This window comes from Ovis aries, chromosome 8 (assembly GCF_016772045.2).
Source record: "Ovis aries strain OAR_USU_Benz2616 breed Rambouillet chromosome 8, ARS-UI_Ramb_v3.0, whole genome shotgun sequence".
Lineage (NCBI taxonomy): Eukaryota > Metazoa > Chordata > Mammalia > Artiodactyla > Bovidae > Ovis > Ovis aries.
Genome location: NC_056061.1, coordinates 54988983 through 55006589, shown reverse-complemented (window position 1 = coordinate 55006589; position 17607 = coordinate 54988983). Strand labels below are relative to the sequence as shown.

The 17607-nt window shown below is 39.1% G+C and overlaps 1 protein-coding gene across 3 annotated transcripts in view; it reads right to left on the bottom strand.

Moving 5' to 3' along the window:
* The window catches only part of LAMA2 (laminin subunit alpha 2), a 684287-nt gene that overhangs the window by 145226 nt on the left and 521454 nt on the right, over nucleotides 1-17607 (bottom strand). For all 3 annotated transcript variants that reach the window (XM_060419598.1, XM_060419599.1, XM_060419600.1), the window contains 2 exons: nucleotides 14379-14477; nucleotides 668-779 (listed from right to left, as the gene is read on the bottom strand). In XM_060419598.1, the coding sequence (XP_060275581.1) occupies nucleotides 668-779; nucleotides 14379-14477 (211 nt within the window). The remainder of the gene's footprint in view (nucleotides 1-667; nucleotides 780-14378; nucleotides 14478-17607) is intronic.

The window sequence follows — 17607 nt, the reverse complement described above, 5'->3', positions numbered from 1 at the left end:
TGAGTTTTTTTTTGTTGTTGTTGTAATATCTCTTTTCTTTGAGTTTCTTAATTTGGGTTTTTGCCCCCAAATGGCTTCTACTTTGATTCTCAAATCAGATTGGTGGATGCCAACAGCTAACTCCTAGAGAATTGTGGACTAAATGCAGTACAGCTTCTGGTAAGGCAGCACATCCAAATCCCAAGCAACAGATGTTCATTAAAAACCAGAACCAAGTATTTAAAAGTCATTTTGAGAAATTAAAGTACTGCTGTAAGGTACTGAGCAGAATGATTAATTTTTTTTTTAAATCAAGAATCTTTTAAATATTTTTAAATACAAAAACAACACCATAGCAGAGGAGAAGTTACCCATTAACTGATTTAATCATATTTGATCACAATATTTCTCGAGAATCAGAGCGTTTCCAAAGGAATGCATTTAATATATTGCTGGTTTGCACTCATAATTCGTAATTCACTGACTGTTGTTACACACTGAACACTGAAAGCCATAGATTCTCAACTGATAATGCCCTAGAATATCTTGATTAAAACACTTTTAAAAAACCCGACCCTCAAATTTACGAAGGCCAGCTCTTACTAGAGAAATTCCAGTCTTCATTGATCCCTCTTTTTCTATTTTCCTATTGGGAGAAACAATGATTAAATTATGACTCTTCTAATACCTTCTGCATCCCGGGCCAGGTCCTTAATGAGTTCTCCTAAGGAGTCTGCTCTCATGTTGGTCCTCTCAGCGTCCTGTCCAGTTTGCTCGCCATCTGCTGTCACTTTGGTAGCCTAATGATCAAATTCGGGAAAAGCATAATTAATAGAGATGATGAAGCTACAGCTAGATAAGCTCCCACTGGCTGCATTTTCTTTCAAATATTACTTTGAGCCAAAGGCAATCGATGAATTATTGATCAGATGTACTGGAAATGACGCCCCGTGCTCAAGTATACAATTAAACTTTATTACTTCTTCCATTAAATGGAAATCAGAAAGCTGTATTTGGTCTTTTTAAAATCCTCGTTACACGCAATGGCACAGAAGAAGTAATAAAGCGGAATTATTTTTGAAATATATTTAAGGTACTATTGCCAAAAGTCTTTAATGGATGCTTCAGTCTCTACATGTTGCAGTTTTGTCCATATTTTATTTACTGAAAAGTGTGGAGCGTAGCAATGATCTCTTGAAAGAGGCACAGATAGTCTGTCTCAATAAGCTTGATCCTATAGATTTGGTTCCGATCAATACGTTAATTAAACAAAGAGAGGGAATGCTTAACTACTAAGTAGTGAATGCTCGTTTTATAACACTCTAAAGATCTAGTAAAATGTTAAAGAAGAATAAATGCTAACTTTCCCATATGACATCACCAAAAAAGATTCTGGTAATCACAGGACCATATATTACTGTCAACAAAATAAAACAGAACCCTACAAAGAATGTCCTCATACAGTTCCACCCTTATCCCCACTGAAAATACCATTTGACACAATGGAATCCATTTAATGTGTTCATGGTTAAGATAAACCATATGGAGTCAAATAAAAAGGGCAAGTATAACATTAAAAGTTTCAGATGCTACAAGGTTTAGAGCACCTTGTCATAGTTTTAGACTTCATTTTTCTATGTGCATGCATATGCTAATAAGTGTGACTTCCTATTTAAAAAAATAGGGATAATCTAACTATAGATAATAAATCAAAGAATCACAAACTAATTCAATATAATTTGAATAAGACCCAAGTTGGCAGGGTATTAATACTCCACAATCTTGTACCAGAGTGCTTGCATTTTAGACATGCCCAGAGAATCTAAATTGTTTTATACATAAATGGATTTTAAATAGGACTTAAAATAGAACTAAATGTCTGGCCAGCATAGAATGTGGCAGAAGGCGCTGCAGGAATTAGAGTGCATTTTATGATTTCCCAGGGCAGTAAGAGGTTTAATTCATGAAAGTTTTCAACATTTTAAATAAAAGGTAGACTATAAAGTCCAACTCTTGTCATCTAATTTCTTAACTTCCAAGTATTATCATCACAAATAAAAGAATGAAAGGGTAAGAATCCAATGAAAGTTTTAAAAAGTCCTCTTTATATTAATAGCTTTAGTATATATACAAAATGATTTGGAGGGTGTTAATATATTAGAATGCTCTGGATTAATTCTTCCAAAACATTAATATTGACATTATTTTAACTTTTAGATCTGAGGTTGAGTCAAGAAACTCTTTACATATACACACCACACAAATGTACACTCACACAATTTTTAAAATGTTGCTTTTGCATTCCTGAGGTCAGCTGCTTAAGATGTTGGCCATCTAAATTGCTTTAGATGTTTGCCTAGTCTGGATTTTACTGTATTCTGTAATGTCACTACTATTTTCACAGATCACTGAACACTATTATAATAACAGATTGATCTACATTATGATCATTTTTCAGTATCTTAAGAATGAATATATTACTAGCACTCATCTCTCTTATTACACGGAAAGTGTACATTATAATTTGAACTAAAACTTATTTTTTGCTTCATCAATATCTTATTTATATTACCCAAATTCCCATAAATATTGATACCATCAAGTTTTCCAACTCTTCTATGTGCAAAGCATCTAATTTTTTGAAAATAAATGTATACTGATAACACTCTTTTTAAAATTTTGGATGATCAAGACAGTATTCATTGCCTTGACTTCTTATAAAAATATGTAAGAATCATCGCTGACAAACTAATTACCAATTACATGAACATTCCAATATTAAGATGTCAAGAATTCTACATAACCCATGATCAGAAGTCAGTCAAAAATGTTATTACTAAGACCATGCAATCAGCTTCACTGGCTTCCTCTTACGTGTAATACGCCATACTCTTGCCTTCTCCTGGCCTTCTTGTATTCTACTGTCTTTACTTGGAATGAACTTCTGCTCAACACTTTTAGTGGCTGGATCCTTGTCATCCATCAGCTTTCAGTTTAATAAGTATCTCTTCTTGTTGTGGTCATCCCCAGGGCACCTAGGTTAGGTTCCTCAACTTCCTATAGAAGAATATTGCCTTCATAGCACCATGCATTTTAGAATTACTGTTTATGCATTGACATCTCTATGCATTGGCTTCCTCTCTAAAGGGTAAGCTTTAAGGGGACAAAAACTTGGTCTGTTTGTTCATTGCTTGATATCAGTCTTCTAGTATGATGCCTCACTGATAGCAAATATAAATGAATGCTGTCAAATATATGACTAAGCAGTGATTTCCTAACCAATCTTACCAATATTATTGCCATTCGTATTGCCTACTTTTCTATGAACATTCCCAGAAAAGGCATTGTTCATACAATTGCTCCCTAATTCCCATCTCAAAATAAATCCAGACCCCAAGACGATTCTGTTCCAACTTCATCTTCCCTGTGAAGACATCTTTGATGATTTTGACCCATACTCTCCTTTCTTAGATTTTCAAAAACAGCCATCATTACCACTATTCATGACTGCTGCGGGTTAATTATTTTGTGAGGTATTTTGTCATATCTGTTGAATTTCAATCCTTGGAGATAAGGGCTATGTCTTATTTCCTTTTATTCCTCTGAGAGCCAGGCACAGTGCCTGGCAAATTGTAGGGGATCAAAGTTGGGTGATTGACTGATGTAATGATAATCAAACAAATGATCCCTTGGAAGTTCTAAAGCCTGTTGGAGGAAAAAAAAAATCTTTCCATATGCCTTCCCGATACCATTCAAACTGGCCATATGCCTGGTGTCGTGCTTGCCAGCGAATATGGATGGCTGGGTGCTTTTTTCTGGACATTTTTCAGAGCTTCATAGGATGCTGCTGCTGAAGAGCTACTGCTGAGTACTTAGGAGGAGAGCCAAGCCTGAGAGCCTGTGGTCACAACGACACTACATTCTAGTCACTGGCCTGCTGGTAATTCAAAACTACTGAAATTAGGTGACTGCACACCAAATACCATGCTAGTGAAGGTAAAGCTTGGAGGTGGGCAGAAATCTTTATGGCCAGCACAGTATTTATAAGGAAGAAGACAGGCTTCCCTCTTGGCTGTATTCCAGGAGAGGAGGGGATTTGAGATTCCTGGCACCAAAAGGCACTGACTTATGGTATCTAAGAAGTGGGTTCCACAGCCAGGTTCAGCTGTACCCCATGTTGATAGGCATGTTCAGAAGAGCTGACAGTACTCTCTTGCATGTCGTTTACTCTTCCTGCCTTGAAATGGCAACCCATTCCAGTGTTTTTGCCTGGAGAATTCCAGGGATGGGGGAGCCTGGTGGCTACCATCTATGGGGTCACACAGAGTCGGACACGACTGAAGCGACTTAGCAGCAGCAGCAGCAGAGGGCGTACATGCTAGGTCGCTTTAGTCATATCTGACTCTGTGAGACCCTATGGACTACAGCCCACCAGGCTCCTCTGTCCATAGGATTCTCTAGGCAAGAATAGTGGAGTGGGTTGCCATGCCCTCCTTCAGGGGATCTTCCTGACCCAGGGATCGAATTCACATCTCTTATGTCTCCTGCATTGGCAGGCAGGTTCTTTACCATTAGTGCCGCCTGGGAAGCCTCCCACTAGAGGGCATGATCCCTATTTTCACACTGGTGAGGAGGAAGGTTGCTGCTGCTAAGTCGCTTCAGTCGTGTCCGACTCTGTGCGACCCCAGAGACGGCAGCCCACCAGGCTCCCCCATCCCTGGGATTCTCTAGGCAAGAACACTGGAGTGGGTTGCCATTTCTTTCTCCAATGCATGAAAGTGAAAAGTGAAAGTAAAGTCACTCTGTTGTGTCCGACTCTTAGCGACCCCATGGACTGCAGCCTACCAGGCTCCTCTGTCCATGGGATTTTCCAGGCAAGAGTACTGGAGTGGGGTGAGGTTAAGTGACTTATCCGAATTCACACATACACAGGGAACTGGGGATGAGACATACATTTTCTGTCTCATAGCCGTGAATTCTGTCAGTATCAAACATTAACTTCTGTTTGGCTAACATTCCGGAGGACAGAGAAGACACACGAAGCAGTTAAGTATTCTGGGTGGGAGGAGTGACATGGCTCCAGCTTTTGCAATACTTTAAGTGCATAAGCTTTGTGTCTGTTTAGTCACTCAGTTGTGTCCGACTCTGCAACCCCACGGACTGGAGCCCACCAGGCTCCTCTGTCCATGGGATTCTCTAGACAAGAGTACTGGAGTGAGTTGCAATTTCCTACTCCAGGGGATCTTCCCGACCCAAGAATGGAACCCGTGTCTCTTACGTCTCCTGCACTGGCTGGCGTGTTCTTTACTACTAGTGCCACCTGGGAAGCTTTAGGCTTTAGTAAATTAACATATTTGAAAAATCCATATCAGAACACTATGTAGATACACTTTTAAAAATCATGTGTCATTACCCAGTAATTAAGTTGAAGAGTCACCTTGTTAAAACCCACCCAGGAGAGACTCCATAAAGGGAGCCAATGGCAAATATATTCCCATCTATGGGTAGTGGTGCTAGACTGTAAAAGTGAAATTCACAAAAATCAGTTTCACCCAGGACAGGCCATTGATAATGTGACAGATGAATGCTAACTACCACATGATAGGAGCTATCTGTCTGATTCCGTTTGGCTCTTCTTGCGTTTTATTAAATTATCATCCCCATCCCTTAGTCAGCTTCCTCCTTACTCACTATTATCTTGTTCCTGAGTATCTAACAAATGTCTTCTCATTTACCCTAATATGTACAATCTTCCTTTCATTTTCTACATTAGACTTTCTTATTTTTACATTCTCTTACCTCTGTTCTACATTTTTTCCAGTGTTCCTTTGTAAATGATGCCTTATACACTACTTTGCAAGTATTTCTCTTTCCTTTGATTATCTTTTTACATTCAAGTTCACTCAACTAGGTATTTTTTCCTTTTATTTTTCTTCTATTTTCTTTGTGGTTGTTTCGTGTTTTTTTTTTTTTAGAATATTTATATCAAGGCAGCACACATTACCATTAGACACACATTCATTTACTTCTGAACAATGTAGCTGTTACTTTCTTGCTTTAGCTCAAGCAGTTCTTACTGTGCCTCTTGAAACCTGCACATAATTTTCTTGGTTGGATATTACTAGTGTCTTTCATTTTCTGCCTTCTTTATGTTAAAACTAGAATCTAATGGAGCAAATCTAACTACTAAATAGACAACATTGCTTATCTGCCATCCTCCTGTGCATTTGCAGACTTACAGTTTCCTGCTGAAATTACATTTCAGATCTAATCATTTACATGATATTCTCAAGGGTCATCTTCAGATACTACTGGTTCTGTATATCCAAGGGTCAGTGAAGTGCTAGGACAAGCTGCTAGGACAGACAGTGCCCAAGGACGGAGACAGTCAACTGACCCTGGGGAAAAATAAGTCAGTTCTATGTGAAATTTCTCCTTAAATATTTCAGGTGTCAGTTTTGAAAGTTCCAAATAAGTATGATTTGTTATACATTATCTCTCTCTCTCTTTTAAATATAATAGTAGAAATGAAAAAATGTTGGCAACTTAAACCTTTTGGAGCTGGTGGGGTAGAGAGTTATTTGTTTAATGATCATGAAAATAAATTTATAATCACGAACTGAAGAAAAAGCACAGTGGTATAACACAATTATAAGAGGAATCCCATCACGCCTGGAATATCACAGAAGGCTTACTGTAGACTTTGATGAGCTGAGGTTTAGTTCAAGGTTAAAGAAAACACAGCTTCCCTGGTGGCTTAGAGGTAAAGACCGTGCCTGCCAAAGTAGGAGAAGCAGGTTCGATTCCTGGGTTGGGTAGATCCTCTGGAGAAGGAAAAGGCAACCCACTCCAAATATTCTTGCCTGGGAAATTGCACGGACAGAGGAACCTGGCAGGCTACAGTCCATGGGGTCTCAGAGTGGGACATGACTTAAAGACTAAACAACAACAAAAGAAAACCCGTGCAGAAAAGCTCTGTGGTGGAATGAAATGTCTGAGAATTAAGATACAGGCAGAGAGAGGAGAGTGTGTTAAGAAGGAATATAGTGTCAAAAGTGGCAACTGCAGTAGGAAGTTCAAGTAAAATAAAGCTTCCACTGGATTTAGTGACCAGCTTGCCATTGATTACCTTGTCAAAACAGTTTTGGGAGCAAGCTGGGAGTGGAACTCTAGACTACAGGAAGTGAGATAAAGCAGAGCTGTCTCCAAGTTTTTCAAAAAACTTGGCTGTGAAATGAAAGATGGAGGTCAGGACAGTAGCAATAGAGGTGCATACAGAGTTATCATCAAAAAGCATCTCAGTATTCCATACTGATCACAGTGCCTGATGTTACGAATATGTTACATATGATTCCCATACTCAAGCAACTTACATTCCAAGTGGGAAATAAAATGATAATAAATTAAAATACATTTAAAAGATATATAATTATGCAATATTTGCTTATATAATATTTGCATATTATATATAATAAGTGTTCAACATATTAATTTTGGGGAGGAACATTGTTTTTTTAGCAATGGCTTCCCTCGTAGCTCAGTGGGTAAAGAATCTGCCTGAAAGGCAGGAGACCTGAGTTCAATTCCTGGGTCAGGAAGACCCCCTGGAGAAGGAAATGGCAACCCACTCCAGTATTCTTACCTGAAGAATCCCATAGACAGAGGAACCGGGCAGGCTACAGTCCATGGGAGGTCGCAAGAGTTGGACATGACTTAGTGACTAAACGCCCACCTGCCATTAGAGAACTTAATTGCATCATGAAAAAGATAAGCACAAAATATATAAGCACCTGAGGGAGAGATGGCAGCTTATACTAGCTATGCAGGATCAGACTCACCAGATATTTTAACAATTAAAGTGTATTAATCATAAAGCGACTGGTCAGATAACAAAGCAGAGAGAAGGATTGTCAAAAAGATTGACTATACCAGTGAAAGCACTTTCCATAGGACAGGGAGCTGTAAGCACCGCATAACTCTAGGCAGACATAGTTTTCAATCTTGACTGGCATCAGAATCATCTGGAAGCTCATGAAAGTCCCTGTTGTCGTTTAGTCACTAAGTCATATCTGACTCTTTGAAATCACATGGACAGTAACCCACCAGGCTCCTCTGTCTATGGGATTTCCCAGGCAAGAATACTAGAGTGGGCTGCCCTTTCCTTCTCCAGGGGATCTTCCCAACCCAGGAATCGAACATGCATCTCCTGCTTGGCAGATGGATCCTTTTACTGCTGAGCCACCTTTATATTGTGCATCAGACTGATTACCTCACATTTGGGGGTGAGACTGGCATCAGGTATTTCCAAGGTGCAGTTCTAGTTTAAGGCACTGTCTCCTCTAACACAGCCGCAGATACTAGGAAGTCATGGCCCCTGTACTCATATTCTGATCGCATCTGCTGAACCATTCATGGCTATGAGATAAAGGTATTGGTAGATTCAGCTGTTGGGAAGATCCCCTTTAGTAGGGCATGGCAACCCCCTCCAGTATTTTTGCCTGGAGAATCCCCATGGATAGAGGAGCTACAGTGGGCCCTGTAGAGGAGCCCTGGTGGGCTACAGTCCACAGGGTCACAAAGAGTTGGACACAACTAAGCAGTTAAGCACGACACAGGCATACACATTGGACATTTACCTCATTTAGTCTTCTAGTCATGATTCCATGGGTATCAATACAACTTCTAATTATCATGCAGCTTGACCACAGGAAAAGAAAGAATTGATCATTTTGACTTGAATATTGAAGGTCTCCATGACTTTCTGGTGGAGACAAGGTTAATTAATAAGTGAGGATTTCGTTTTTATTTCTTCCCCATCCTCACTTCATCATGGAGATATTTAGTTACAGAAATCTTATTTCTAGGCTTTTCAAGTTACAAAATGTGAAGAATGGATGGATAAAAATGGTATTGAAGTGTGGAAATGGGGAAAAAGAATACTTTCCAGTGGAGAAATCTGGCAAACACGACCTCAGCCAGGTGATCAAGATAAACACCAATAGTAATAAGACATACTGATTACATGGGTTCTTAATATGACATGATAAAATGATACATTATCTCTGTGGTCTTTCCCACACAGACCCATATCTCTATTCTAATCACGAGAAAAACATTAGGCAAACCCCAATCGAGGGACATCATACAAAATACATGAACTTGTCAAAACTGTCAAAATTATCAACAAACCAGAAAAGTCTAAGAAGCTGTCAGAGTCTAGAGAACACAATCTAAGATGACATGATGATTAAATGTAATGTAGTGTCCTGGATAGGATCCTGAAATATACAAAGACATTAAGTAAAAGTGAAGAAATCTGAATAAAGCAGAGTCTTCACTTAATAATAATAGTCAATCAATATTAGTTCATTGGTTGTGAAAGATACATCATACTAATATATTAACAGTAGAGGAAACTGGGTATGGAGTATATGGGAAATCTCTGTACTATCTTTGCAATAACTATTCTGTAAATCTAAAACTATTTTAAAATAAAAAGTTTGTTAAAATAGTATTAGAATTAACTCAAATTGCATAATAGATCTAAATATAAAATGCAAATTATAAAACTCCCAGATAACATAGTATAAAATTTAGATAGCTTTAGGTATGGTGATGACATTTTAGATATTACCAAAGCAATCAGTCAAAGAAATAACTGATAACCTGGGCTTCATTAAAATTAAAAATTTTCACTGTGATGAATATTGTCTAGAGAAGGAGAAGGCAAGTCACAGACTGTTATCTTATAAAAGACTGTTGTCCAAAATACACAAAGAACACTTAACAGTGATAGCAAACTTTGATTAAAAAATTAGAAAAATCTTGTCTTAGTCATTTAAGTGAACTGTTAGTCACTTAGTCGTGTCCAACTCTTTGCGACTCCATGGACTGTAGCCCACCAGGCTGCCCTGTCCATGGAATTCTCGAGGCAGGAATACAGGAGGGGTTATCTATTCCCTTCTCTAGGGGATTTTTCCAACCCAGGGATCGAACCTGGGTTTCCCACATTGCAAGCAGACTATTTACCAACTCAACCACCAGGGAGACCCAGATGGTAGAGTCTGCTACTATAACAAAATACCTCACATTAGGTGGCTTGTAAATGACAGAAGTTTTTTCTCACAGTTCTAGAGATCAAGAAGTACAAAATAACATCTCATAGGTAGTGTCTTTTCACTTTGTGCTTACATGGTTAGGACAGGGCAAAGGATCTCTTTTGGGGCCCCTTTTATATGGGACTAATTGCAGCCAAAGATGGAGACGCTCTATACAGTCAGCAAAAACAAGACCGGGGGCTGACTGTGGCTCAGATCATGAACTCCTTATTGCCAAATTCAGACTCAAATTGAAGAAAGTGGGGAAAACCACTAGACCACTCAGGTATGACCTAAATCAAATCCCTTATGATTACACAGTGGAAGTGAGAAATAGATTTAAGGGACTAGATCTGATAGACAGAGTGCCTGAAGAACTACGGATGGAGGTTCGTGACACTGTACAGGAGACAGGGATCAAGACCATCCCCATGGAAAAGAAATGCAAAAAAGCAAAATGGCTGTCTGAGGAGGACTTACAAATAGCTGTGAAAAGAAGAGAAGTGAAAAGCAAAGGAGAAAAGGAAAGATATAAGTATCTGAATGCAGAGTTCCAAAGAATAGCAAGGAGAGATAGAAAGCCTTCCTCAGCGATCAATGCAAAGAAATAGAGGAAAACAACAGAATGGGAAAGACTCGAGATCTCTTCAAGAAAATTAGAGCTACCAAGGGAACATTTCATGCAAAGATGGGCACGATAAAGGACAGAAATGATATGGACCTAAGAGAAGATATTAAGAAGAGGCGGCAAGAATACACAGAACTGTACAAAAAAGGTCTTCATGACCCCGATAATCATGATGGTGTGATCACTCACCTAGAGCCAGACATGTGAAGTCAAGTGGGCCTTAGAAAGCATCACTATGAACAAAGCTAGTGGAGGTGATGGAATTTCAGTTGAGCTATTTCAAATCCTGAAAGATGATGCTGTGAAAGTGCTGCACTCAATATGCCAGCAAATTTGGAAAACTCAGCAGTGGCCACAGGACTGGAAAAGGTCAGTTTTCATTCCAATCCCAAAGAAAGGCAATGCCAAAGAATGCTCAAACTACTGCACAATTGCACTTATCTCACAGGCTAGTAAAGTAATGCACAAAATTCTCCAAGCAAGGCTTCAGCAATACGTGAACTGTGAACTTCCTGACGTTCAAGCTGGTTTTAGAAAAGGCAGAGGAACCAAAGATCAAATTGCCAACATCCACTGGATCACCGAGAAACCAAGAGAGTTCCAGGAAAACATCTATTTCTGCTTTATTGACTTTGCCAAAACCTTTGACTGTGTGGATCAGAATGAACTGTGAAAAATTCTGAAAGAGATGGGAATACCAGACCACCTGACCTGCCTGTTGAGAAACCTATATGCAGGTCAGGAAGCAACAGTTAGAACTCAACATGGAACAACAGACTGGTTCCAAATAGGAAAAGGACTACGTCAAGGCTGTATATTGTTACCCTGTTTATTTAACTTCTATGCAGAGTACATCATGAGAAATGCTGGGCTGGAAGAAGCACAAGTTAGAATCAAGATTGCCGGGAGAAATATCAATAACCTCAGATATGCAGATAACACCACCCTTATGGCAGAAAGTGAAGAGGAACTAAAGAGCCTCTTGGCGAAAGTAAAAGAGGAGAGTGAAAAAGTTGCCTAAAGCTCAACATTCAGAAAACGAAGATCATGGCATCTGGTCCCATCACTTCATGGCAAATAGATGGGGAAACAGTGGAAACAGTGTCGGACACGATTGAAGCGACTTAGCAGCAGCAGCAGCAGCTTTACTCGAATATCACCAAAGCTTAGAAGCAACCAAGGTGTCCTTCAGTAGGTGAATGGATAAATAAACTTGGTACATCCAGAAAATGGAACACTGCTGCTACTGCTAAGTCACTTCAGTCGTGTCCAACTCTGTACGACCCCATAGACGGCAGCCCACAAGGCTCCCCCGTCCCTGGGATTCTCCAGGCAAGAACACTGGAGTGGTTGCCATTTCCTTCTCCAATGCATGAAAGTGAAAAGAGAAAGTGAAATTGCTCAGTCATGTCCGACTCTTAGCGACCCCATGGACTGCAGCCTACCAGGCTCCTCCGCCCATGGGATTTTCCAGGCAAGAGTACTGGAGCGGGGTGCCATTGCCTTCTCCGAAATGGAACAGTACTCACCACTAAAAAGAAATGAGCTATCAAGACACCAAAAGACATGAATCAATCTTTAGTGTATATTACTAAGTGAAAGAAGGCAATTTGGAAAGGTTACATATTGTATAATTCTAACTATACATATTGTATACAGAGACAGTAAAAAGAGCAGTGGTTGCCAGGGGTTAAGGAGGAGGGAGAGGTGAAAAGGCAGAGCATGGGGGACTTTTAGAGCTGTAAAATTACTCTAAATGACACTATAAAGGTGGAGACATGTCATTAAACATTTGTCAAAATCTATAGATTGTACAACACCAAGAGTGAACCCTAAAGTAAGCTATGATTTTGAGTGATAATGATTTGTCAGTGTAGATTTACCTGTTGTAACAAATGTATCACTCTGTGGGGGGAAGTTGATAATGTGGGAGGCTATTTGTGTCTTGGGTCGGGGAGCATATGGAAAAATCTCAGTATTTTCCAGTCAATTTTGCTTTACACGACTCAGAAATACTAAGTCCATTTTAAGAAATTTAGTACGGGAGAGGCTTCTGGGAAGATGAAAGGATGTAGGTCAAGAAATAGGAAAGTAATAGTAACAGTAAAGGCTCAGACCATTTGGCTGTAATCAGCTCAATGACAGCAACAACAGTGTCAGTTTTGCTTATACCTCTTTCCCCCGTGTCTGTCATTCTGTTATAGTATCTAGGACATATTCAATCCTTAGGAAGGATTAATTAAATGAATCAGTGAATGAAATGCCACCGTTCCATGGAATTTTTCCCTAATCACCCTTAACAAGATTAAATTAATCCATTTATGTGTACTTCTCAGTTACATTCTTTTATTTCATGCTGTATTACATATTTACTTGCACTTGTCTCCACACACTTAAATGCCTATGTACACACACACACCCACACACAGGAGACTACAAGCTCCTTGAAGACAGACTGGGCCTCGTTTTTATCTGCCACCTGCCAACACTTAGCTTGGGCTTTGTATGTGGGGAACATTTGTGTGTGCCTGTTGAACTGAGATTACTTTCGCATGATCCGCTTAAAAGTTCTTATTTAGTGTATTCACAGAACAAACATAAAATTGCAAAATATTAAATTGATATGAGATAAATGGACTCACTAATCTAATATCTAACTACCTTTGGCAAGAAATTTTGTATTTGTACATTCCACATCACTGGGAAGACATCCCGAAAAAGTGTTTAGTAGGCTATTTGTAACCTGAGGGACATTGTGCAGCATCATGTGCTGGGAATTCCATTTGATTTCCCTGTGGAAATTCTAATACGCCAGCAGCAGGTTAGGTGGAAATAGTATTGCAACCATGGGAATCCGTAAACTAAGTCCTCCTGATGTCCTTGAATACAGCCATTCCTAAGTCATTTCGGTATTATGGCCTGAGGGATTTCTTCTTTAAAAAGCGGACTAGATAATCTGCAAGAACCTTCTAGCTCCAGTATTTTTTGTCATTTAAAGTTCTTTGAGAACCAAAACGGACCCTTGAATTCCAGGCCAGTTTTCCAGTTCATGAATTTTTCTGGCCACAAGATGGCGAACTTTATGCTGTTTTCTTATTCTCTGCGAGGGAAAAGAACCTTAACCTCCTGCAGTTTTGAAAATTTAAAACTCCCAATATCTTAAAAAGTCTGATAAACACAACATGGATTTGCACTCTGACTCTAAAAAGTGTCTAAGTGCTTTGGATTTTCTTGATAAAGAAGATTTCCTCTTTTGTGGGGTAATACAGATTTAGACTGTATTTCTATTAATATACAAATGCAAATATCCCATGATAAAATCAAAGAGACTACAAGTATTTTCATTTGCTTATCTTTTTCCTTGTGTAGTCAGAGACAGGGATTTGGGAATCCAGAATCTATGGAAGCTAGTGGATAGAGTAAATATACTGTCATTCTGGTATTTCTAAACATTGGCCTTGATACTTCCCAAGTCTCTATCCCAATCTTTTCTTGTAGTACTGGGTTCTCAGATTTTATCTGAGGCAGAAGTAGCAAGTCAAAAATACATCAATTGCATGCACCAAATTTGGATTTAGGAAGAACAAGATTTGCATTTCAGAAATTTGAAGTAATTTTCCTTAATTATATATAATCTGTCTGCTTTAAGAAGCAGCACGATTTTGCCAACTTACCCTGGTCAGAAGTTCATTCATTTCTGTCACCAGTGTGTTCAGACTGCCTTCTGCCAACTGAATGAGTCTCTCTGGGGCCTGCTGAGGTGACAGCAAATGCTGAAAAGAGATTTCATTCCATATGATTTTGAGTAAATGGTCTTGCAGCGATCATAGGTTGAACATTTAACAGTACATATTTTTCCTTTATATACAAAGAACTTAGCTTTCTCACCTTCAAAGAAGAGAGCAACTATTTCAACTGGGCACTTCCACACAAAGCACTGTGCAGAATAACCTGGCAAATAACACAAACTGCTGCAGCTTATTAAGACATTACTACGTGCCAGGTCTTTTGGTTTTGCGTTGTCTCATTTAGTTTTTACAACAGCTCTATGAGATAAAAATGTTACTTCATTTTGTAGGTAGAAAACTGTGGCTTGAAGAGACCCAAAAGCATAGCCAGTAAGAAGTAGAGGCAAGATGAACCATGTCTGAATCTTTAAGGCCTCTACATTAGTCACCAGAGATAGTTTATAGGTTTATCACTTCTTTCTTTGAGGACGGGAGCCCTGACAGAGGGACCTGGCTGGGCGCTAACTAACTGCATGCTGTCAGCGTTGTAGGAGCTGGCCTGGTACTCACAGCTGGTACATTTTCCTCTCTTATTAAGCATTATCAGTCTTACAACACTAACAGTAGATGGGATCACTCTGTGACAGTGATGAATGAAACAAAAAATGAGACCACTCCATAATCTTGTCTAAACGCAGATAAAAACACGGTCTCTGTGCAGACCACAAAAATACCCTGAATCCCATTTTCTGGCTAATATGAGTGACCACTGCTTCCTCACTAACTGTAGCTTTAACTTCTCTTTTTCTTCCTTGCTTCTAGATAAGATTCATTAGAATACTTAATTACAGAATTATTTCCACTTCCTATGAGCACCCAATCCAATACAAACCTCTGTTTCCTTGAAACTGCTCCCCATTTCCTTAGCATAAACCCCAATACTCTGAGTGATTTTTAATGCCCTGTTACTGAGGCACACCCAAATCCCACATGCTGGGCAGTGTCCTTTGTGGCATCAAGTTAGTGAATCCAGGTCATGTGTGTTCCAGGTCATCTGTGACTGGAACCCAGGGAGCACTGACACAGTTAAAGGGACCGAACAAAGGGTATATCTAACTTGCTTAATGGTTTATAATATTAAAATGGGATTCCAGATATTAAACAATGGAAGAGGAACACAAACAGAATCAAGAAAGATTGGAATTTAAGGAAAATAAAATCATTCTAACCAACACCCAGCCATAAGGAAACAGGTAATTGAACCCTCTGGCTTGGTTGAGGTCCACAGATTGGAATGTCTTCCAGAGGGCCCTTCAGAAATTCATTCATTGCATAAGTTATTACTTTAAATTTTTTTATGTCCCACTGAAGCATTTGCTTCTCTAGCTCAATTTTTTGTCTTTGTGTTCTTCCCATATATAATAACTGGTCAGCATTTTATTAGAACTTTTTGCATTCCTGAATGCTAGGCTTCTAATGTAAACTCAGATTCCTCTGCCTGGCATTCAAGGTTGTCCTTCATACCACCCAGCCCCACTAAAGCCTCCAGTCTTATCTTTCACTAGCAGACCTGACTTCTAATATCTCCAAGACAGGTCTTGCTCATTCATACTTCTGCCTCTGTGCACATGGCTCTCGTGGATTCAGTGGCAAGAGTATGCATGGATGGGCTAGGGGTCAAAGAGATCTCACCAACAGTGGCCTGAGCTGTTTGCCCTCTGAGCTGTGTGAAGGTGGTGTCATTATCTCAGGCCTTACAGTCACACTGACTTTTTTCAAATCTCAGCTCTGTACCTAGCAGCCATGTGACCTTTTGTTGCACCTGAAACTTCTCTGTGACTCAGTGTCCCTGCCTGACTATGTGAGAAAAATGTAGACAATACATTACTTCTTTCCTGCTTCTTGGATTTTTGGCAGTCTATGTGTGATACTTGTCAATTGTCCAGCACAGATACACTCATCAATACATGCTACCTATTCTTGCTATCATCATGACCAGTTTCTTCTTCTAGTAAATAGTGATAATAATACTTACTTTAAAAGCTGTGGTCTGAATTAAAGAATGTATTTCCTAGAAGACTATCTGCCAGTGCCTAATGAATAAATCTTAGACATTCTCCTCCAGTCCTACCAATAATTCTCTGCCTGTTGAAATTGTTTCTATCTTTCAAGTTTAACACAAATTACACTTTCATTAATGATATATTTTTCCTGCTTACTCTGGATCTTATCTATTTCTCTGATCTTGAACACTACTGTATGTCAAATGCCTATAAAGCTCGCGGTAATAGTTTTGCTAATTGTTTAATTACTTTTTTAAACCATATAGACCCTAACCTTCCTAAAGATAGTGACTGCATGCATTAGGGGTTCTGAAACCCTCAGAGAACCAAGTACAGTACTGGGCATTCCAGACTTTCTCAATAAATATTTGGTAATTGACTGATAGTATATAAGTTGTCACTTTTCATCTCTCTCTTTTTTTTTTAAATCAGATGAAACAACCTCAATTTCCTTAACATTTCTGCCGTATCCCATCAACTACTGAAAGCTATAACAGTGTCTTAGAATGGGGTTTCCCCTGCAACAAAAATAGTTCCTGTTGAAGTACTTTCAAATGTCTCCTCATTCTCCAGTACAAAATTTTCACCTTGTGTTTTCATTTTGATAGTAAACTTACATGTTAATACAAGCATTTCTGGAACCTAGGCTGGGAACCTGAGAGATTCACACGACCACCTGCTCTCAGTGCCTACATTGGCATGCCTGTTTGATCACAGGGCAGACTGCGCATATAAATCATGCAAACTTGTCAAATGATGCCAAATGGCATTTCAGGTCCTCTCACAAGGAGTTCTCTAATTCAAATTGTGGAAAGGTAGAATTGAGTTACCACATGTCACGTGCTGATGAAAGAACCTGTGTGGAAGTAGTCAGCATCATTCTCTTGTTGCAAGTAGCAATTTGCATTCAGCAAAAATCATGTTACTTTATATTAATGTTTTTAATTTGAATTTTATTGGTTTTTAAGACTTTTGAAAGAATTAATTTGTTTTGCTTTTATAGAGCTATTAAGTATAAGGAGTTCATATCTGACTTTATGTTTGCATATATTTAACATACATAATAAAATTGATTTAGGCCAAACACTGGGGGTACATGAGCCTCTTTTCCC